Raw genomic sequence first — 23,195 nt, forward strand, 5'->3', positions numbered from 1 at the left:
AGTCAGAATACCACTGACTAGTTACTGACAGGGTTATGTTTATGTAGGTTTAGAAGTGGAGGTAGTCAGAATACCACTGACTAGTTACTGACAGGGTTATGTTTATGTAGGTTTAGAAGTGGAGGTAGTCAGAATACCACTGACTAGTTACTGACAGGGTTATGTTTAGGCTAGTTAGAAGTGGAGGTAGTCAGAATACCACTGACTAGTTACTGACAGGGTTATGTTTATGTTAGGTTTAGAAGTGGAGGTAGTCAGAATACCACTGACTAGTTACTGACAGGGTTATGTTTATGCTAGGTTTAGAAGTGGAGGTAGTCAGAATACCACTGACTAGTTACTGACAGGGTTATGTTTATGTTAGGTTAGACGTGGTGGTAGTCAGAATACCACTGACTAGTTACTGACAGGGTTATGTTTATGCTAGGTTTAGAAGTGGAGGTAGTCAGAATACCACTGACTAGTTACTGACAGGGGTTATGTTTATGGTTAGGTTTAGAAGTGGAGGTAGTCAGAATACCACTGACTAGTTACTGACAGGGTTATGTTTATGCTAGGTTTAGAAGTGGAGGTAGTCAGAATACCACTGACTAGTTACTGACAGGGTTATGTTTAGGCTAGGTTTAGAAGTGGAGGTAGTCAGAATACCACTGACTAGTTACTGACAGGGTTATGTTTAGGCTAGGTTTAGAAGTGGAGGTAGTCAGAATACCACTGACTAGTTACTGACAGGGTTATGTTTATGCTAGGTATAGAAGTGGAGGTAGTCAGAATACCACTGACTAGTTACTGACAGGGTTATGTTTATGTTAGGTTTAGAAGTGGAGGTAGTCAGAATACCACTGACTAGTTACTGACAGGGTTATGTTTATGTACCGACAGGGTTATGTTTAGGCTAGGTTTAGAAGTGGAGGTAGTCAGAATACCACTGACTAGTTACTGACAGGGTTATGTTTATGCTAGGTTTAGAAGTGGAGGTAGTCAGAATACCACTGACTAGTTACTGACAGGGTTATGTTTATGCTAGGTTTAGAAGTGGAGGTAGTCAGAATACCACTGACTAGTTACTGACAGGGTTATGTTTATGTTAGGTTTAGAAGTGGAGGTAGTCAGAATACCACTGACTAGTTACTGACAGGGTTATGTTTATGCTAGGTATAGATGTGGAGGTAGTCAGAATACCACTGACTAGTTACTGACAGGGTTATGTTTATGTTAGGTTAGACGTGGAGGTAGTCAGAATACCACTGACTAGTTACTGACAGGGTTATGTTTATGTTAGGTTTAGAAGTGGAGGTAGTCAGAATACCACTGACTAGTTACTGACAGGGTTATGTTTATGTTAGGTTTAGAAGTGGAGGTAGTCAGAATACCACTGACTAGTTACTGACAGGGTTATGTTTAGCTAGGTTTAGAAGTGGAGGTAGTCAGAATACCACTGACTAGTTACTGACAGGGTTATGTTTATGTTAGGGTTAGAAGTGGAGGTAGTCAGAATACCACTGACTAGTTTACTGACAGGGTTATGTTTATGCTAGGTTAGAAGTGGAGGTAGTCAGAATACCACTGACTAGTTACTGACAGGGTTATGTTTATGCTAGGTTTAGAAGTGGAGGTAGTCAGAATACCACTGACTAGTTACTGACAGGGTTATGTTTATGTTAGGTTTAGAAGTGGAGGTAGTCAGAATACCACTGACTAGTTACTGACAGGGTTATTTTTAGGCTAGGTTTAGAAGTGGAGGTAGTCAGAATACCACTGACTAGTTACTGACAGGGTTATGTTTATGCTAGGTTAGACGTGGAGGTAGTCAGAATACCACTGACTAGTTAGTTACTGACAGGGTTATGTTTATGCTAGGTTTAGAAGTGGAGGTAGTCAGAATACCACTGACTAGTTACTGACAGGGTTATGTTTATGCTAGGTTTAGAAGTGGAGGTAGTCAGAATACCACTGACTAGTTACTGACAGGGTTATGTTTATGTTAGGTTTAGAAGTGGAGGTAGTCAGAATACCACTGACTAGTTACTGACAGGGTTATGTTTAGGCTAGGTTTAGAAGTGGAGGTAGTCAGAATACCACTGACTAGTTACTGACAGGGTTATGTTTATGTTAGGTTTAGAAGTGGGGAGGTAGTCAGAATACCACTGACTAGTTACTGACAGGGTTATGTTTAGGCTAGGTTAGACGTGGAGGTAGTCAGAATACCACTGACTAGTTACTGACAGGGTTATGTTTATGTTAGGTTTAGAAGTGGAGGTAGTCAGAATACCACTGACTAGTTACTGACAGGGTTATGTTTATTTAGGTTAGAATGGAGGTAGTCAGAATACCACTGACTAGTTACTGACAGGTTATGTTTAGTAGTTAGAAGTGGAGGTAGTCAGAATACCACTGACTAGTTACTGACAGGGTTATGTTTATGTTAGGTTAGAAGTGGAGGTAGTCAGAATACCACTGACTAGTTACTGACAGGGTTATGTTTATGTTAGGTTTAGAAGTGGAGGTAGTCAGAATACCACTGACTAGTTACTGACAGGGTTATGTTTTTATGCTAGGTTTAGAAGTGGAGGTAGTCAGAATACCACTGAATAGTTACTGACAGGGTTATGTTTATGTTAGGTTCAGAAATGGAGGAAGTCAGAATGCCAGACTAGGTACTGACAGGGTTATTTTTAGGCTAGGTTTAGAAGTGGAGGTAGTCAGAATACCACTGACTATTTACTGACAGGGTTATGTTTATGTTAGGTTTAGAAGTGGAGGTAGTCAGAATACCACTGACTAGTTACTGACAGGGTTATGTTTATGCTAGGTATAGAAGTGGAGGTAGTCAGAATACCACTGACTAGTTACTGACAGGGTTATGTTTATGTTAGGTTTAGAAGTGGAGGTAGTCAGAATACCACTGACTAGTTACTGACAGGGTTATGTTTATGCTAGGTATAGAAGTCTAGGTAGTCAGAATACCACTGACTAGTTACTGACAGGGTTATGTTTAGGCTAGGTTTAGAAGTGGAGGTAGTCAGAATACCACTGACTAGTTACTGACAGGGTTATGTTTATGTTAGGTTTAGAAGTGGAGGTAGTCAGAATACCACTGACTAGTTACTGACAGGGTTATGTTTATGCTAGGTATAGAAGTGGAGGTAGGTAGTCAGAATACCACTGACTAGTTACTGACAGGGTTATGTTTATGCTAGGTTTAGAAGTGGAGGTAGTCAGAATACCACTGACTAGTTACTGACAGGGTTATGTTTATGTTAGGTTTAGAAGTGGAGGTAGTCAGAATACCACTGACTAGTTACTGACAGGGTTATGTTTATGCTAGGTTTAGAAGTGGAGGTAGTCAGAATACCACTGACTAGTTACTGACAGGGTTATGTTTATGTAGGTTTAGAAGTGGAGGTAGTCAGAATACCACTGACTAGTTACTGACAGGGTTATGTTTATGTAGGTTTAGAAGTGGAGGTAGTCAGAATACCACTGACTAGTTACTGACAGGGTTATGTTTAGGCTAGGTTTAGAAGTGGAGGTAGTCAGAATACCACTGACTAGTTACTGACAGGGTTATGTTTATGTTAGGTTAGACGTGGAGGTAGTCAGAATACCACTGACTAGTTACTGACAGGGTTATGTTTATGTTAGGTTAGAAGTGGAGGTAGTCAGAATACCACTGACTAGTTACTGACAGGGTTATGTTTAGGCTAGGTTTAGAAGTGGAGGTAGTCAGAATACCACTGACTAGTTACTGACAGGGTTATGTTTATGTTAGGTTAGAAGTGGAGGTAGTCAGAATACCACTGACTAGTTACTGACAGGGTTATGTTTATGTTAGGTTAGACGTGGAGGTAGTCAGAATACCACTGACTAGTTACTGACAGGGTTATGTTTATGTTAGGTTTAGAAGTGGAGGTAGTCAGAATACCACTGACTAGTTACTGACAGGGTTATGTTTAGGCTAGGTTTAGAAGTGGAGGTAGTCAGAATACCACTGACTAGTTACTGACAGGGTTATGTTTATGCTAGGTTTAGAAGTGGAGGTAGTCAGAATACCACTGACTAGTTACTGACAGGGTTATTTATGTTAGGTTTAGAAGTGGAGGTAGTCAGAATACCACTGACTAGTTACTGACAGGGTTATGTTTATGCTAGGTTTAGAAGTGGAGGTAGTCAGAATACCACTGACTAGTTACTGACAGGGTTATGTTTATGCTAGGTTTAGAAGTGGAGGTAGTCAGAATACCACTGACTAGTTACTGACAGGGTTATGTTTATGCTAGGTTTAGAAGTGGAGGTAGTCAGAATACCACTGACTAGTTACTGACAGGGTTATGTTTAGGCTAGGTTTAGAAGTGGAGGTAGTCAGAATACCACTGACTAGTTACTGACAGGGTTATGTTTATGTTAGGTTTAGAAGTGGAGGTAGTCAGAATACCACTGACTAGTTACTGACAGGGTTATGTTTATGCTAGGTATAGATGTCTAGGTGGAGGTAGTCAGAATACCACTGACTAGTTACTGACAGGGTTATGTTTATGTTAGGTTTAGAAGTGGAGGTAGTCAGAATACCACTGACTAGTTACTGACAGGGTTATGTTTATGTTAGGTTTAGAAGTGGAGGTAGTCAGAATACCACTGACTAGTTACTGACAGGGTTATGTTTAGGCTAGGTTTAGAAGTGGAGGTAGTCAGAATACCACTGACTAGTTACTGACAGGGTTATGTTTATGCTAGGTTTAGAAGTGGAGGTAGTCAGAATACCACTGACTAGTTACTGACAGGGTTATGTTTATGGTAGGTTTAGAAGTGGAGGTAGTCAGAATACCACTGACTAGTTACTGACAGGGTTATGTTTATGTTAGGTTTAGAAGTGGAGGTAGTCAGAATACCACTGACTAGTTACTGACAGGGTTATGTTTATGCTAGGTATAGAAGTGGAGGTAGTCAGAATACCACTGACTAGTTACTGACAGGGTTATGTTTAGGCTAGGTTTAGAAGTGGAGGTAGTCAGAATACCACTGACTAGTTACTGACAGGGTTATGTTTATGTTAGGTTTAGAAGTGGAGGTAGTCAGAATACCACTGACTAGTTACTGACAGGGTTATGTTTAGGCTAGGTTTAGAAGTGGAGGTAGTCAGAATACCACTGACTAGTTACTGACAGGGTTATGTTTATGTTAGGTTAGAAGTGGAGGTAGTCAGAATACCACTGACTAGTTACTGACAGGGTTATGTTTTGTAGGTTAGGTTTAGAAGTGGAGGTAGTCAGAATACCACTGACTAGTTACTGACAGGGTTATGTTTAGGCTAGGTTTAGAAGTGGAGGTAGTCAGAATACCACTGACTAGTTACTGACAGGGTTATGTTTATGTTAGGTTTAGAAGTGGAGGTAGTCAGAATACCACTGACTAGTTACTGACAGGGTTATGTTTATGCTAGGTATAGAAGTGGAGGTAGTCAGAATACCACTGACTAGTTACTGACAGGGTTATGTTTAGGCTAGGTTTAGAAGTGGAGGTAGTCAGAATACCACTGACTAGTTACTGACAGGGTTATGTTTATGTTAGGTTAGAAGTGGAGGTAGTCAGAATACCACTGACTAGTTACTGACAGGGTTATGTTTATGTTAGGTTTAGAAGTGGAGGTAGTCAGAATACCACTGACTAGTTACTGACAGGGTTATGTTTAGGCTAGGTTTAGAAGTGGAGGTAGTCAGAATACCACTGACTAGTTACTGACAGGGTTATGTTTATGCTAGGTTTAGAAGTGGAGGTAGTCAGAATACCACTGACTAGTTACTGACAGGGTTATGTTTATGTTAGGTTTAGAAGTGGAGGTAGTCAGAATACCACTGACTAGTTACTGACAGGGTTATGTTTAGGCTAGGTTTAGAAATGGGGGTAGTCAGAATACCACTGACTAGTTACTGACAGGGTTATGTTTATGTTAGGTTAGACGTGGAGGTAGTCAGAATACCACTGACTAGTTACTGACAGGGTTATGTTTATGCTAGGTTTAGAAATGGGGTAGTCAGAATACCACTGACTAGTTACTGACAGGGTTATGTTTATGTTAGGTTTAGAAGTGGAGGTAGTCAGAATACCACTGACTAGTTACTGACAGGGTTATGTTTATGCTAGGTATAGATGTCTAGGTAGTCAGAATACCACTGACTAGTTACTGACAGGGTTATGTTTATGTTAGGTTTAGAAGTGGAGGTAGTCAGAATACCACTGACTAGTTACTGACAGGGTTATGGTTAGAGTTTAGGTTTAGAAGTGGAGGTAGTCAGAATACCACTGACTAGTTACTGACAGGGTTATGTTTATGCTAGGTATAGAAGTGGAGGTAGTCAGAATACCACTGACTAGTTACTGACAGGGTTATGTTTATGTTAGGTTTAGAAGTGGAGGTAGTCAGAATACCACTGACTAGTTACTGACAGGGTTATGTTTAGGCTAGGTTTAGAAGTGGAGGTAGTCAGAATACCACTGACTAGTTACTGACAGGGTTATGTTTATGTTAGGTTAGACGTGGAGGTAGTCAGAATACCACTGACTAGTTACTGACAGGGTTATGTTTATGTTAGGTTTAGAAGTGGAGGTAGTCAGAATACCACTGACTAGTTACTGACAGGGTTATGTTTAGGCTAGGTTTAGAAGTGGAGGTAGTCAGAATACCACTGACTAGTTACTGACAGGGTTATGTTTAGGCTAGGTTTAGAAGTGGAGGTAGTCAGAATACCACTGACTAGTTACTGACAGGGTTATGTTTATGTTAGGTTTAGAAGTGGAGGTAGTCAGAATACCACTGACTAGTTACTGACAGGGTTATGTTTATGCTAGGTATAGATGTCTAGGTAGTCAGAATACCACTGACTAGTTACTGACAGGGTTATGTTTATGTTAGGTTTAGAAGTGGAGGTAGTCAGAATACCACTGACTAGTTACTGACAGGGTTATGTTTATGTTAGGTTTAGAAGTGGAGGTAGTCAGAATACCACTGACTAGTTACTGACAGGGTTATGTTTATGCTAGGTTTAGAAGTGGAGGTAGTCAGAATACCACTGACTAGTTACTGACAGGGTTATGTTTATGCTAGGTTTAGAAGTGGAGGTAGTCAGAATACCACTGACTAGTTACTGACAGGGTTATGTTTATGCTAGGTTTAGAAGTGGAGGTAGTCAGAATACCACTGACTAGTTACTGACAGGGTTATGTTTAGGCTAGGTTTAGAAGTGGAGGTAGTCAGAATACCACTGACTAGTTACTGACAGGGTTATGTTTATGTTAGGTTAGAAGTGGAGGTAGTCAGAATACCACTGACTAGTTACTGACAGGGTTATGTTTATGTTAGGTTAGAAGTGGAGGTAGTCAGAATACCACTGACTAGTTACTGACAGGGTTATGTTTAGGCTAGGTTTAGAAGTGGAGGTAGTCAGAATACCACTGACTAGTTACTGACAGGGTTATGTTTATGTTAGGTTTAGAAGTGGAGGTAGTCAGAATACCACTGACTAGTTACTGACAGGGTTATGTTTATGCTAGGTTTAGAAGTGGAGGTAGTCAGAATACCACTGACTAGTTACTGACAGGGTTATGTTTAGGTTAGGTTTAGAAGTGGAGGTAGTCAGAATACCACTGACTAGTTACTGACAGGGTTATGTTTATGTTAGGTTTAGAAGTGGAGGTAGTCAGAATACCACTGACTAGTTACTGACAGGGTTATGTTTATGCTAGGTATAGATGTGGAGGTAGTCAGAATACCACTGACTAGTTACTGACAGGGTTATGTTTATGTTAGGTTTAGAAGTGGAGGTAGTCAGAATACCACTGACTAGTTACTGACAGGGTTATGTTTATGCTAGGTTTAGAAATGGAGGTAGTCAGAATACCACTGACTAGTTACTGACAGGGTTATGTTTATGGCTAGGTTTAGAAGTGGAGGTAGTCAGAATACCACTGACTAGTTACTGACAGGGTTATGTTTATGTTAGGTTTAGAAGTGGAGGTAGTCAGAATACCACTGACTAGTTACTGACAGGGTTATGTTTAGGCTAGGTTTAGAAGTGGAGGTAGTCAGAATACCACTGACTAGTTACTGACAGGGTTATGTTTAGGTTAGGTTTAGAAGTGGAGGTAGTCTGAATACCACTGACTAGTTACTGACAGGGTTATGTTTATGTTAGGTTAGACGTGGAGGTAGTCAGAATACCACTGACTAGTTACTGACAGGGTTATGTTTAGGCTAGGTTTAGAAGTGGAGGTAGTCAGAATACCACTGACTAGTTACTGACAGGGTTATGTTTATGCTAGGTTTAGAAGTGGAGGTAGTCAGAATACCACTGACTAGTTACTGACAGGGTTATGTTTATGCTAGGTTTAGAAGTGGAGGTAGTCAGAATACCACTGACTAGTTACTGACAGGGTTATGTTTATGTTAGGTTAGAAGTGGAGGTAGTCAGAATACCACTGACTAGTTATGACAGGGTTATGTTTATGCTAGGTTTAGAAGTGGAGGTAGTCAGAATACCACTGACTAGTTACTGACAGGGTTATGTTTATGTTAGGTTTAGAAGTGGAGGTAGTCAGAATACCACTGACTAGTTACTGACAGGGTTATGTTTATGTTAGGTTTAGAAGTGGAGGTAGTCAGAATACCACTGACTAGTTACTGACAGGGTTATGTTTAGGCTAGGTTTAGAAGTGGAGGTAGTCAGAATACCACTGACTAGTTACTGACAGGGTTATGTTTATGTTAGGTTAGAAGTGGAGGTAGTCAGAATACCACTGACTAGTTACTGACAGGGTTATGTTTATGCTAGGTTTAGAAGTGGAGGTAGTCAGAATACCACTGACTAGTTACTGACAGGGTTATGTTTATGTTAGGTTTAGAAGTGGAGGTAGTCAGAATACCACTGACTAGTTACTGACAGGGTTATGTTTATGCTAGGTATAGAAGTGGAGGTAGTCAGAATACCACTGACTAGTTACTGACAGGGTTATGTTTATGTTAGGTTTAGAAGTGGAGGTAGTCAGAATACCACTGACTAGTTACTGACAGGGTTATGTTTAGGCTAGGTTTAGAAGTGGAGGTAGTCAGAATACCACTGACTAGTTACTGACAGGGTTATGTTTAGGCTAGGTTTAGAAGTGGAGGTAGTCAGAATACCACTGACTAGTTACTGACAGGGTTATGTTTATGTTAGGTTAGACGTGGAGGTAGTCAGAATACCACTGACTAGTTACTGACAGGGTTATGTTTATGTTAGGTTTAGAAGTGGAGGTAGTCAGAATACCACTGACTAGTTACTGACAGGGTTATGTTTAGGCTAGGTTTAGAAGTGGAGGTAGTCAGAATACCACTGACTAGTTACTGACAGGGTTATGTTTATGCTAGGTTTAGAAGTGGAGGTAGTCAGAATACCACTGACTAGTTACTGACAGGGTTATGTTTATGTTAGGTTTAGAAGTGGAGGTAGTCAGAATACCACTGACTAGTTACTGACAGGGTTATGTTTATGCTAGGTTTAGAAGTGGAGGTAGTCAGAATACCACTGACTAGTTACTGACAGGGTTATGTTTATGTTAGGTTTAGAAGTGGAGGTAGTCAGAATACCACTGACTAGTTACTGACAGGGTTATGTTTTTTAGGTTAGGTTTAGAAGTGGAGGTAGTCAGAATACCACTGACTAGTTACTGACAGGGTTATGTTTATGCTAGGTTTAGAAGTGGAGGTAGTCAGAATACCACTGACTAGTTACTGACAGGGTTATGTTTATGTTAGGTTTAGAAGTGGAGGTAGTCAGAATACCACTGACTAGTTACTGACAGGGTTATGTTTATGCTAGGTTTAGAAGTGGAGGTAGTCAGAATACCACTGACTAGTTACTGACAGGGTTATGTTTAGGCTAGGTTTAGAAGTGGAGGTAGTCAGAATACCACTGACTAGTTACTGACAGGGTTATGTTTATGTAAGGTTTAGAAGTGGAGGTAGTCAGAATACCACTGACTAGTTACTGACAGGGTTATGTTTAGGCTAGTTTTAGAAATGGGGTAGTCAGAATACCACTGACTAGTTACTGACAGGGTTATGTTTATGTTAGGTTTAGAAGTGGAGGTAGTCAGAATACCACTGACTAGTTACTGACAGGGTTATGTTTAGGCTAGGTTTAGAAGTGGAGGTAGTCAGAATACCACTGACTAGTTACTGACAGGGTTATGTTTATGCTAGGTTTAGAAGTGGAGGTAGTCAGAATACCACTGACTAGTTACTGACAGGGTTATGTTTATGCTAGGTTAGAAGTGGAGGTAGTCAGAATACCACTGACTAGTTACTGACAGGGTTATGTTTATGTTAGGTTTAGAAGTGGAGGTAGTCAGAATACCACTGACTAGTTACTGACAGGGTTATGTTTAGGCTAGGTTTAGAAGTGGAGGTAGTCAGAATACCACTGACTAGTTACTGACAGGGTTATGTTTATGTTAGGTTAGACGTGGAGGTAGTCAGAATACCACTGACTAGTTACTGACAGGGTTATGTTTATGTTAGGTTTAGAAGTGGAGGTAGTCAGAATACCACTGACTAGTTACTGACAGGGTTATGTTTATGTTAGGTTTAGAAGTGGAGGTAGTCAGAATACCACTGACTAGTTACTGACAGGGTTATGTTTATGTTAGGTTTAGAAGTGGAGGTAGTCAGAATACCACTGACTAGTTACTGACAGGGTTATGTTTATGTTAGGTTAGACGTGGAGGTAGTCAGAATACCACTGACTAGTTACTGACAGGGTTATGTTTATGCTAGGTTTAGAAGTGGAGGTAGTCAGAATACCACTGACTAGTTACTGACAGGGTTATGTTTATGCTAGGTTTAGAAGTGGAGGTAGTCAGAATACCACTGACTAGTTACTGACAGGGTTATGTTTATGTTAGGTTTAGAAGTGGAGGTAGTCAGAATACCACTGACTAGTTACTGACAGGGTTATGTTTATGCTAGGTTTAGAAGTGGAGGTAGTCAGAATACCACTGACTAGTTACTGACAGGGTTATGTTTATGCTAGGTTTAGAAGTGGAGGTAGTCAGAATACCACTGACTAGTTACTGACAGGGTTATGTTTATGCTAGGTTTAGAAGTGGAGGTAGTCAGAATACCACTGACTAGTTACTGACAGGGTTATGTTTATGCTAGGTTTAGAAGTGGAGGTAGTCAGAATACCACTGACTAGTTACTGACAGGGTTATGTTTAGGCTAGGTTTAGAAGTGGAGGTAGTCAGAATACCACTGACTAGTTACTGACAGGGTTATGTTTATGTTAGGTTAGACGTGGAGGTAGTCAGAATACCACTGACTAGTTACTGACAGGGTTATGTTTAGGCTAGGTTTAGAAGTGGAGGTAGTCAGAATACCACTGACTAGTTACTGACAGGGTTATGTTTATGTTAGGTTAGAAGTGGAGGTAGTCAGAATACCACTGACTAGTTACTGACAGGGTTATGTTTAGGCTAGGTTTAGAAGTGGAGGTAGTCAGAATACCACTGACTAGTTACTGACAGGGTTATGTTTAGGCTAGGTTTAGAAGTGGAGGTAGTCAGAATACCACTGACTAGTTACTGACAGGGTTATGTTTATGCTAGGTTTAGAAGTGGAGGTAGTCAGAATACCACTGACTAGTTACTGACAGGGTTATGTTTATGTTAGGTTAGAAGTGGAGGTAGTCAGAATACCACTGACTAGTTACTGACAAGTTATGTTTAGCTAGGTTTAGAAGTGGAGGTAGTCAGAATACCACTGACTAGTTACTGACAGGTAGTTATGTTAGGCTAGGTTTAGAGTGGAGGTAGTCAGAATACATGACTAGTTACTGACAGGGTTATGTTTATGTTAGGTTAGAAGTGGAGGTAGTCAGAATACCACTGACTAGTTACTGACAGGGTTATGTTTATGCTAGGTTTAGAAGTGGAGGTAGTCAGAATACCACTGACTAGTTACTGACAGGGTTATGTTTAGGCTAGGTTTAGAAGTGGAGGTAGTCAGAATACCACTGACTAGTTACTGACAGGGTTATGTTTAGGCTAGGTTTAGAAGTGGAGGTAGTCAGAATACCACTGACTAGTTACTGACAGGGTTATGTTTATGCTAGGTTAGACGTGGAGGTAGTCAGAATACCACTGACTAGTTACTGACAGGGTTATGTTTAGGCTAGGTTTAGAAGTGGAGGTAGTCAGAATACCACTGACTAGTTACTGACAGGGTTATGTTTATGTTAGGTTAGAAGTGGAGGTAGTCAGAATACCACTGACTAGTTACTGACAGGGTTATGTTTAGGCTAGGTTTAGAAGTGGAGGTAGTCAGAATACCACTGACTAGTTACTGACAGGGTTATGTTTAGTAGTTTAGTGAGGTAGTTAGACTAGTATGACAGGGTGGTAGTCAGAATACCACTGACTAGTTACTGACAGGGTTATGTTTATGTAGGTTTAGAGTGGAGGTAGTCAGAATACCACTGACTAGTTACTGACAGGGTTATGTTTATGCTAGGTTTAGAAGTGGAGGTAGTCAGAATACCACTGACTAGTTACTGACAGGGTTATTTTTATGCTAGGTTTAGAAGTGGAGGTAGTCAGAATACCACTGACTAGTTACTGACAGGGTTATGTTTATGCTAGGTTTAGAAGTGGAGGTAGTCAGAATACCACTGACTAGTTACTGACAGGGTTATGTTTATGCTAGGTTTAGAAGTGGAGGTAGTCAGAATACCACTGACTAGTTACTGACAGGGTTATGTTTATGTTAGGTTTAGAAGTGGAGGTAGTCAGAATACCACTGACTAGTTACTGACAGGGTTATGTTTAGGCTAGGTTTAGAAGTGGAGGTAGTCAGAATACCACTGACTAGTTACTGACAGGGTTATGTTTATGTTAGGTTAGAAGTGGAGGTAGTCAGAATACCACTGACTAGTTACTGACAGGGTTATGTTTTAGGTTTAGGTTTAGAAGTGGAGGTAGTCAGAATACCACTGACTAGTTACTGACAGGGTTATGTTTATGTTAGGTTAGACGTGGAGGTAGTCAGAATACCACTGACTAGTTACTGACAGGGTTATGTTTATGTTAGGTTTAGAAGTGGAGGTAGTCAGAATACCACTGACTAGTTACTGACAGGGTTATGTTTATGTTAGGTTAGACGTGGAGGTAGTCAGAATACCACTGACTAGTTACTGACAGGGTTATGTTTAGGCTAGGTTTAGAAGTGGAGGTAGTCAGAATACCACTGACTAGTTACTGACAGGGTTATGTTTATGCTAGGTTTAGAAGTGGAGGTAGTCAGAATACCACTGACTAGTTACTGACAGGGTTATGTTTAGGCTAGGTTTAGAAGTGGAGGTAGTCAGAATACCACTGACTAGTTACTGACAGGGTTATGTTTATGCTAGGTTTAGAAGTGGAGGTAGTCAGAATACCACTGACTAGTTACTGACAGGGTTATGTTTATGTTAGGTTTAGACGTGGAGGTAGTCAGAATACCACTGACTAGTTACTGACAGGGTTATGTTTATGTTAGGTTTAGAAGTGGAGGTAGTCAGAATACCACTGACTAGTTACTGACAGGGTTATGTTTATGCTAGGTATAGATGTCTAGGTAGTCAGAATACCACTGACTAGTTACTGACAGGGTTATGTTTATGTTAGGTTTAGAAGTGGAGGTAGTCAGAATACCACTGACTAGTTACTGACAGGGTTATGTTTATGCTAGGTTTAGAAGTGGAGGTAGTCAGAATACCACTGACTAGTTACTGACAGGGTTATGTTTATGTTAGGTTTAGAAGTGGAGGTAGTCAGAATACCACTGACTAGTTACTGACAGGGTTATGTTTAGGCTAGGTTTAGAAGTGGAGGTAGTCAGAATACCACTGACTAGTTACTGACAGGGTTATGTTTATGCTAGGTTTAGAAGTGGAGGTAGTCAGAATACCACTGACTAGTTACTGACAGGGTTATGTTTTATGTTAGGTTTAGAAGTGGAGGTAGTCAGAATACCACTGACTAGTTACTGACAGGGTTATGTTTATGTTAGGTTTAGAAGTGGAGGTAGTCAGAATACCACTGACTAGTTACTGACAGGGTTATGTTTATGCTAGGTTTAGAAGTGGAGGTAGTCAGAATAACCACTGACTAGTTACTGACAGGGTTATGTTTATGCTAGGTTAGAAGTGGAGGTAGTCAGAATACCACTGACTAGTTACTGACAGGGTTATGTTTATGTTAGGTTTAGAAGTGGAGGTAGTCAGAATACCACTGACTAGTTACTGACAGGGTTATGTTTATGTAGGTTTAGAAGTGGAGGTAGTCAGAATACCACTGACTAGTTACTGACAGGGTTATGTTTTGCTAGGTTTAGAAGTGGAGGTAGTCAGAATACCACTGACTAGTTACTGACAGGGTTATGTTTATGTTAGGTTTAGAAGTGGAGGTAGTCAGAATACCACTGACTAGTTACTGACACAGGGTTATGTTTATGTTAGGTTTAGAAGTGGAGGTAGTCAGAATACCACTGACTAGTTACTGACAGGGTTATGTTTAGGTTAGGTTTAGAAGTGGAGGTAGTCAGAATACCACTGACTAGTTACTGACAGGGTTATGTTTATGCTAGGTTTAGAAGTGGAGGTAGTCAGAATACCACTGACTAGTTACTGACAGGGTTATGTTTATGTTAGGTTTAGAAGTGGAGGTAGTCAGAATACCACTGACTAGTTACTGACAGGGTTATGTTTATGCTAGGTATAGATGTCTAGGTAGTCAGAATACCACTGACTAGTTACTGACAGGGTTATGTTTATGTTAGGTTAGACGTGGAGGTAGTCAGAATACCACTGACTAGTTACTGACAGGGTTATGTTTATGTTAGGTTTAGAAGTGGAGGTAGTCAGAATACCACTGACTAGTTACTGACAGGGTTATGTTTAGGCTAGGTTTAGAAATGGAGGTAGTCAGAATACCACTGACTAGTTACTGACAGGGTTATGTTTATGTTAGGTTAGACGTGGAGGTAGTCAGAATACCACTGACTAGTTACTGACAGGGTTATGTTTATGTTAGGTTTAGAAGTGGAGGTAGTCAGAATACCACTGACTAGTTACTGACAGGGTTATGTTTAGGCTAGGTTTAGAAGTGGAGGTAGTCAGAATACCACTGACTAGTTACTGACAGGGTTATGTTTATGCTAGGTTTAGAAGTGGAGGTAGTCAGAATACCACTGACTAGTTACTGACAGGGTTTTTAGGCTAGGTTTAGAAGTGGAGGTAGTCAGAATACCACTGACTAGTTACTGACAGGGTTATGTTTATGTTAGGTTTAGAAGTGGAGGTAGTCAGAATACCACTGACTAGTTACTGACAGGGTTATGTTTAGTTAGGTTTAGAAGTGGAGGTAGTCAGAATACCACTGACTAGTTACTGACAGGGTTATGTTTATGTTAGGTTTAGAAGTGGAGGTAGTCAGAATACCACTGACTAGTTACTGACAGGGTTATGTTTATGTTAGGTTAGACGTGGAGGTAGTCAGAATACCACTGACTAGTTACTGACAGGGTTATGTTTATGTTAGGTTTAGAAGTGGAGGTAGTCAGAATACCACTGACTAGTTACTGACAGGGTTATGTTTATGTTAGGTTTAGAAGTGGAGGTAGTCAGAATACCACTGACTAGTTACTGACAGGGTTATGTTTATGCTAGGTATAGAAGTGGAGGTAGTCAGAATACCACTGACTAGTTACTGACAGGGTTATGTTTATGCTAGGTTTAGAAGTGGAGGTAGTCAGAATACCACTGACTAGTTACTGACAGGGTTATGTTTATGCTAGGTTTAGAAGTGGAGGTAGTCAGAATACCACTGACTAGTTACTGACAGGGTTATGTTTATGCTAGGTTTAGAAGTGGAGGTAGTCAGAATACCACTGACTAGTTACTGACAGGGTTATGTTTAGGCTAGGTTTAGAAGTGGAGGTAGTCAGAATACCACTGACTAGTTACTGACAGGGTTATGTTTATGTTAGGTTAGAAGTGGAGGTAGTCAGAATACCACTGACTAGTTACTGACAGGGTTATGTTTATGTTAGGTTAGACGTGGAGGTAGTCAGAATACCACTGACTAGTTACTGACAGGGTTATGTTTATGCTAGGTTTAGAAGTGGAGGTAGTCAGAATACCACTGACTAGTTACTGACAGGGTTATGTTTATGTTAGGTTTAGAAGTGGAGGTAGTCAGAATACCACTGACTAGTTACTGACAGGGTTATGTTTAGGTTAGGTTTAGAAGTGGAGGTAGTCAGAATACCACTGACTAGTTACTGACAGGGTTATGTTTATGTTAGGTTAGAAGTGGAGGTAGTCAGAATACCACTGACTAGTTACTGACAGGGTTATGTTTATGTTAGGTTTAGAAGTGGAGGTAGTCAGAATACCACTGACTAGTTACTGACAGGGTTATGTTTATGCTAGGTTTAGAAATGGAGGTAGTCAGAATACCACTGACTAGTTACTGACAGGGGTTATGTTTATGTTAGGTTTAGAAGTGGAGGTAGTCAGAATACCACTGACTAGTTACTGACAGGGTTATGTTTATGTTAGGTTAGAAGTGGAGGTAGTCAGAATACCACTGACTAGTTACTGACAGGGTTATGTTTAGGCTAGGTTTAGAAGTGGAGGTAGTCAGAATACCACTGACTAGTTACTGACAGGGTTATGTTTAGGCTAGGTTTAGAAGTGGAGGTAGTCAGAATACCACTGACTAGTTACTGACAGGGTTATGTTTATGTTAGGTTTAGAAGTGGAGGTAGTCAGAATACCACTGACTAGTTACTGACAGGGTTATGTTTATGCTAGGTATAGAAGTGGAGGTAGTCAGAATACCACTGACTAGTTACTGACAGGGTTATGTTTATGCTAGGTTTAGAAGTGGAGGTAGTCAGAATACCACTGACTAGTTACTGACAGGGTTATGTTTATGGTAGGTTTAGAAGTGGAGGTAGTCAGAATACCACTGACTAGTTACTGACAGGGTTATGTTTATGCTAGGTTTAGAAGTGGAGGTAGTCAGAATACCACTGACTAGTTACTGACAGGGTTATGTTTATGTTAGGTTTAGACGTGGAGGTAGTCAGAATACCACTGACTAGTTACTGACAGGGTTATGTTTATGTTAGGTTTAGAAGTGGAGGTAGTCAGAATACCACTGACTAGTTACTGACAGGGTTATGTTTAGGCTAGGTTTAGAAGTGGAGGTAGTCAGAATACCACTGACTAGTTACTGACAGGGTTATGTTTATGTAGGTTTAGAAGTGGAGGTAGTCAGAATACCACTGACTAGTTACTGACAGGGTTATGTTTATGTTAGGTTTAGAAGTGGAGGTAGTCAGAATACCACTGACTAGTTACTGACAGGGTTATGTTTATGTTAGGTTTAGAAGTGGAGGTAGTCAGAATACCACTGACTAGTTACTGACAGGGTTATGTTTATGCTAGGTTTAGAAGTGGAGGTAGTCAGAATACCACTGACTAGTTACTGACAGGGTTATGTTTATGCTAGGTATAGAAGTGGAGGTAGTCAGAATACCACTGACTAGTTACTGACAGGGTTATGTTTAGGCTAGGTTTAGAAGTGGAGGTAGTCAGAATACCACTGACTAGTTACTGACAGGGTTATGTTTATGTTAGGTTAGAAGTGGAGGTAGTCAGAATACCACTGACTAGTTACTGACAGGGTTATGTTTATGCTAGGTTAGAGTGGAGGTAGTCAGAATACCACTGACTAGTTACTGACAGGGTTATGTTTATGTTAGGTTTAGAAGTGGAGGTAGTCAGAATACCACTGACTAGTTACTGACAGGGTTATGTTTAGGCTAGGTTTAGAAGTGGAGGTAGTCAGAATACCACTGACTAGTTACTGACAGGGTTATGTTTATGCTAGGTTAGAAGTGGAGGTAGTCAGAATACCACTGACTAGTTACTGACAGGGTTATGTTTATGCTAGGTTTAGAAGTGGAGGTAGTCAGAATACCACTGACTAGTTACTGACAGGGTTATGTTTAGGCTAGTTTTAGAAATGGAGGTAGTCAGAATACCACTGACTAGTTACTGACAGGGTTATGTTTATGTTAGGTTAGAAGTGGAGGTAGTCAGAATACCACTGACTAGTTACTGACAGGGTTATGTTTATGCTAGGTATAGATGTCTAGGTAGTCAGAATACCACTGACTAGTTACTGACAGGGTTATGTTTATGTTAGGTTTAGAAGTGGAGGTAGTCAGAATACCACTGACTAGTTACTGACAGGGTTATGTTTATGCTAGGTATAGAAGTGGAGGTAGTCAGAATACCACTGACTAGTTACTGACAGGGTTATGTTTATGTTAGGTTTAGAAGTGGAGGTAGTCAGAATACCACTGACTAGTTACTGACAGGGTTATGTTTATGCTAGGTTTAGAAGTGGAGGTAGTCTGATATTACCACTGACTAGTTACTGACAGGGTTTGACAGTTATGTTTATGTAGGTTAGAAGTGGAGGTAGTCAGAATACCACTGACTAGTTACTGACAGGGTTATGTTTAGGCTAGGTTTAGAAGTGGAGGTAGTCAGAATACCACTGACTAGTTACTGACAGGGTTATGTTTATGCTAGGTATAGAAGTGGAGGTAGTCAGAATACCACTGACTAGTTACTGACAGGGTTATGTTTAGGTTAGGTTTAGAAGTGGAGGTAGTCAGAATACCACTGACTAGTTACTGACAGGGTTATGTTTAGGCTAGGTTTAGAAGTGGAGGTAGTCAGAATACCACTGACTAGTTACTGACAGGGTTATGTTTATGCTAGGTTTAGAAGTGGAGGTAGTCAGAATACCACTGACTAGTTACTGACAGGGTTATGTTTATGTTAGGTTTAGAAGTGGAGGTAGTCAGAATACCACTGACTGAGTTACTGACAGGGTTATGTTTAGTAGGTTTAGAAGTGGAGGTAGTCAGAATACCACTGACTAGTTACTGACAGGGTTATGTTTATGTTAGGTTTAGAAGTGGAGGTAGTCAGAATACCACTGACTAGTTACTGACAGGGTTATGTTTAGGCTAGGTTTAGAAGTGGAGGTAGTCAGAATACCACTGACTAGTTACTGACAGGGTTATGTTTATGTTAGGTTAGAAGTGGAGGTAGTCAGAATACCACTGACTAGTTACTGACAGGGTTATGTTTAGGCTAGGTTTAGAAGTGGAGGTAGTCAGAATACCACTGACTAGTTACTGACAGGGTTATGTTTTAGGCTAGGTTTAGAAGTGGAGGTAGTCAGAATACCACTGACTAGTTACTGACAGGGTTATGTTTATGCTAGGTTTAGAAGTGGAGGTAGTCAGAATACCACTGACTAGTTACTGACAGGGTTATGTTTATGCTAGGTTTAGAAGTGGAGGTAGTCAGAATACCACTGACTAGTTACTGACAGGGTTATGTTTATGCTAGGTTTAGAAGTGGAGGTAGTCAGAATACCACTGACTAGTTACTGACAGGGTTATGTTTATGTTAGGTTTAGAAGTGGAGGTAGTCAGAATACCACTGACTAGTTACTGACAGGGTTATGTTTAGGCTAGGTTTAGAAGTGGAGGTAGTCAGAATACCACTGACTAGTTACTGACAGGGTTATGTTTAGGCTAGGTTTAGAAGTGGAGGTAGTCAGAATACCACTGACTAGTTACTGACAGGGTTATGTTTATGTTAGGTTAGAAGTGGAGGTAGTCAGAATACCACTGACTAGTTACTGACAGGGTTATGTTTAGGCTAGGTTAGACGTGGAGGTAGTCAGAATACCACTGACTAGTTACTGACAGGGTTATGTTTATGTTAGGTTAGAAGTGGAGGTAGTCAGAATACCACTGACTAGTTACTGACAGGGTTAGTATGTTTATGCTAGGTTTAGAAGTGGAGGTAGTCAGAATACCACTGACTAGTTACTGACAGGGTTATGACCCTTTTTTTAGCCCCGCCCCTTCTGCCCCCAGGGGGTCGGCCAGGACCAATGTGGATATGATATTAAAATGCTATCTCAGGCTAATAATTCTAACCAAGTTTGACTCGTATCCAATGAAAATTGAGCAAAACATGCTCATTAATGTGTTTTTCCTATCTAAACTATAGTAAACTTGACCCCCTCCCCAGGGGGGAAACGCGAGACCCCAGGGTCATATAATTCACAATTTTTGTAAAGGACCTTAAGACCTTTCTATTTATGAAAAGTATTTGATTCTACCATTTCCAGAATTTCAGAAGAAGATTTTTGAAGTTTTAGCCTATTTGACCCTTTTTTTAGCCCCGCCCCTCTGCCCCCAGGGGGTCGGCCAGGACCAATGTGGATATGATATTAAAATGCTATCTCAGGCTAATAATTCTAACCAAGTTTGACTCGTATCCAATGAAAATTGAGCAAAACATGCTTATTAATGTGTTTTTCCTATCTAAACTATAGTAAACTTGACCCCCTCCCCAGGGGGGAAACGTGAGACCCCAGGGTCATATAATTCACAATTTTTGTAAAGGACCTTAAGACCTTTCTATTTATGAAAAGTATTTGATTCTACCATTTCCAGAATTTCAGAAGAAGATTTTTGAAGTTTTAGCCTATTTGACCCATTTTGACCCTGCCCCTAAGGCCCCTGGGGGTCAGTCATTGAAAATTTGTTAATATGATGAAATGGCCTTCTCATACTGATAATTCTGACAACATTTGACTCATTTCCTATTACAAATGACCAAATAATGCGCAAAAATGTGTTTTCCCAATATAAACTATAGTAAACTTAACCCCCTCCCCAGGGGGAAACTAGAGACCCCAGGGTCATATAATTCACAATTTTTGTAAAGGACCTTAAGACCTTTCTATCTATGAAGAGTATTTGATTCTACCACATCTGTGAGTAGAGAAGAAGATTTTTGAAATTTTACCCAATTTTACCCCTTTTGGCCCCTCCCACAGCCCCCTGGGGGGTGGGGACCATATAATTCACAATTTTGATTGGCCTTATACCTTAGAAGGTTTGTGCAAAATTTCATTGAAATTGCTTCAGCAGTTTTGGAGAAGAAGTCGTAAATGTAAATTGTTTACGGACATACGACGCACAACGACGGACAAAAGGTGATTAGAATAGGTCACTTGAGACTTCGTTTCAGGTGACCTAAAAACAAGTACAAATGTACCAATTAGTCTATAATAATTACAAAATAAATTGACCTCTTATTAGTGTTGACATTAATGTGAAACTAAAAGTAATTGACAATTTCTTAATTGTTATAGTTTTTCAACAACAAAACAAAGTCAAAAAGAACATATGTTTTACACATAATTGTAGTCCAGAAGACAAGTGATGTTCAAATCCTACATTTAGTAACTAGTCAGTTAACAAGGCACACACATAAGTTGGTCATCCAGTCAGGCGACTTTTGTCTGGCAAGATTGAATAAAGGGATGATTGATTGTACAAGTGGTCAGTTTAATCAGAAACATGATTATTAATGATGAAATTTCTTATCATAATTACACTAGGACTATCACCATATCTGTCAAACATTACTTGTCTATTCTCCATTGAACACCAGTACTTTGGTGTCTACAAGACTATTTCCATGGATATTGGAATGTCTATTGCTTGTTATTGCCATTCACTGGCATTGCTTTGACAGCATCTGTTTCTCTATAAGCTTTGATCTTAGGACGTGACCCCACTGCTTTATAAAATGCCTGGAGGGCGGAGAAACCATCAAGACAGGATGGTGCCAAAATCAAATGGATGTCGAGAACATCAAATAGGCTGTAGTCAGCAAAACAGATCTGAAATATACAATATATATACTGTGACTGATTTCAACACTATCTTTTGTTTCTAATTCAAAATAAGCAAAAAGGTGCACTAATTCTTGTTCTAGTACCTATACTAGATCTTACAAGAACTAAAATTAGTATTGAAGAACTATGGACATTTAGATTTCCCTCAGAAATTGTTGAAAGATTATGTTGACATGAGGAGTATTATGGAACATTTAAATAATCAATGGTTTAGTGAAAAATGATAAAATTTCTATAAATGACAGATAAAACGGGAGAGGGTGAAACAATACCACTTACCTTATCTCCAAGTATATAGGGTTTTGTGTCTTTGATGAAATTCTGAAATAGATTATTCATAATTTCACTTAGAAAATAATTAGAAATTCTATTTATATAGACTATCACAGCTAAATATAATGTGATTGTAGAAATGATTTCTAGACTATCAAAGATAGATAAAGTACCATTTTTAGGTCATCTGACCTTCTTCGGTCAGATGACCTATTGTCATCATGTTTTGTCCGTCATCGTGCGCAATGCGTCGTGCGTAAGACTATTTATACAAAAGCCTACTCCTCCTTAACTCTTGAGTGGATTATATCCATATTTGGTATGAAACATCAGTGGGGAAGGACAATCATATTTTATATAAATGAGCCTGGTCCGACCCCAAGGGGCTGAGATGTGGGGCCCCCAAAGGGCAAATTTTCTTATTTTAAGCTTTAGAATCCTACTCCTCCTTCATCCTTGGATTGATTTCATCATATTTTATATAAATGAGCCTGGTCCGACCCCTAGGGGCTGAGATGTGGGGTCCCAAAAGGGCAAATTTTCTTATTTTAAGCTTTAGAATCCTACTCCTCCTTCATCCTTGGATTGATTTCATCATATTTTATATAAATGAGCCTGGTCCGACCCCTAGGGGCTGAGGGGTGGGGCCCCGAAAGGGCTAATTTTCTTATTTTAAGCTTTAAAATCCTACTCCTCCTTCATCCTTGGATTGGTTTCATCCATATTTGGTGTGAAACATCATTGGGGAAGGACAATTATATTTTATATAAATGAGCCTGGTCCGACCCCTAGGGACTGAGGGGTGGGGCCCCAAAAGGGCAAATTTTCTTATTTTAAGCTTTAAAATCCTACTCCTCTTTCATCCTTGCATGGATTTCATCCATATTTGGAATGAAACATCATTGGGGAAGGATAATCATATTTTATATAAATGCGCCTGGTCCGACCCCTAGGGGCTGAGGGGTGGGGCCCCCAAAGGGCTAATTTTCTTATTTTAAGCTTTAAAATCCTACTTCTCCTTCACCCTTGGATTGGTTTCA

The 23,195-nt window shown here is 40.0% G+C and overlaps 1 protein-coding gene across 1 annotated transcript in view; it reads right to left on the bottom strand.

Annotated features, from left to right (window-relative positions):
- Nucleotides 1–20,015: 20,015 nt before the first annotated feature.
- LOC138311058 (glutathione S-transferase P 1-like) overlaps nt 20,016–23,195 on the bottom strand; it is a 35,765-nt gene continuing 32,585 nt past the window's right edge. The window contains exons 7-8 of the mRNA XM_069252525.1: nt 22,162–22,203; nt 20,016–21,867 (exon numbers count right to left, since the gene is read on the bottom strand). Coding sequence (XP_069108626.1) covers nt 21,679–21,867; nt 22,162–22,203 — 231 coding nt within the window. The 3' untranslated portion in view covers nt 20,016–21,678. The remainder of the gene's footprint in view (nt 21,868–22,161; nt 22,204–23,195) is intronic.

This window comes from Argopecten irradians, chromosome 1 (assembly GCF_041381155.1).
Source record: "Argopecten irradians isolate NY chromosome 1, Ai_NY, whole genome shotgun sequence".
NCBI lineage: Eukaryota > Metazoa > Mollusca > Bivalvia > Pectinida > Pectinidae > Argopecten > Argopecten irradians.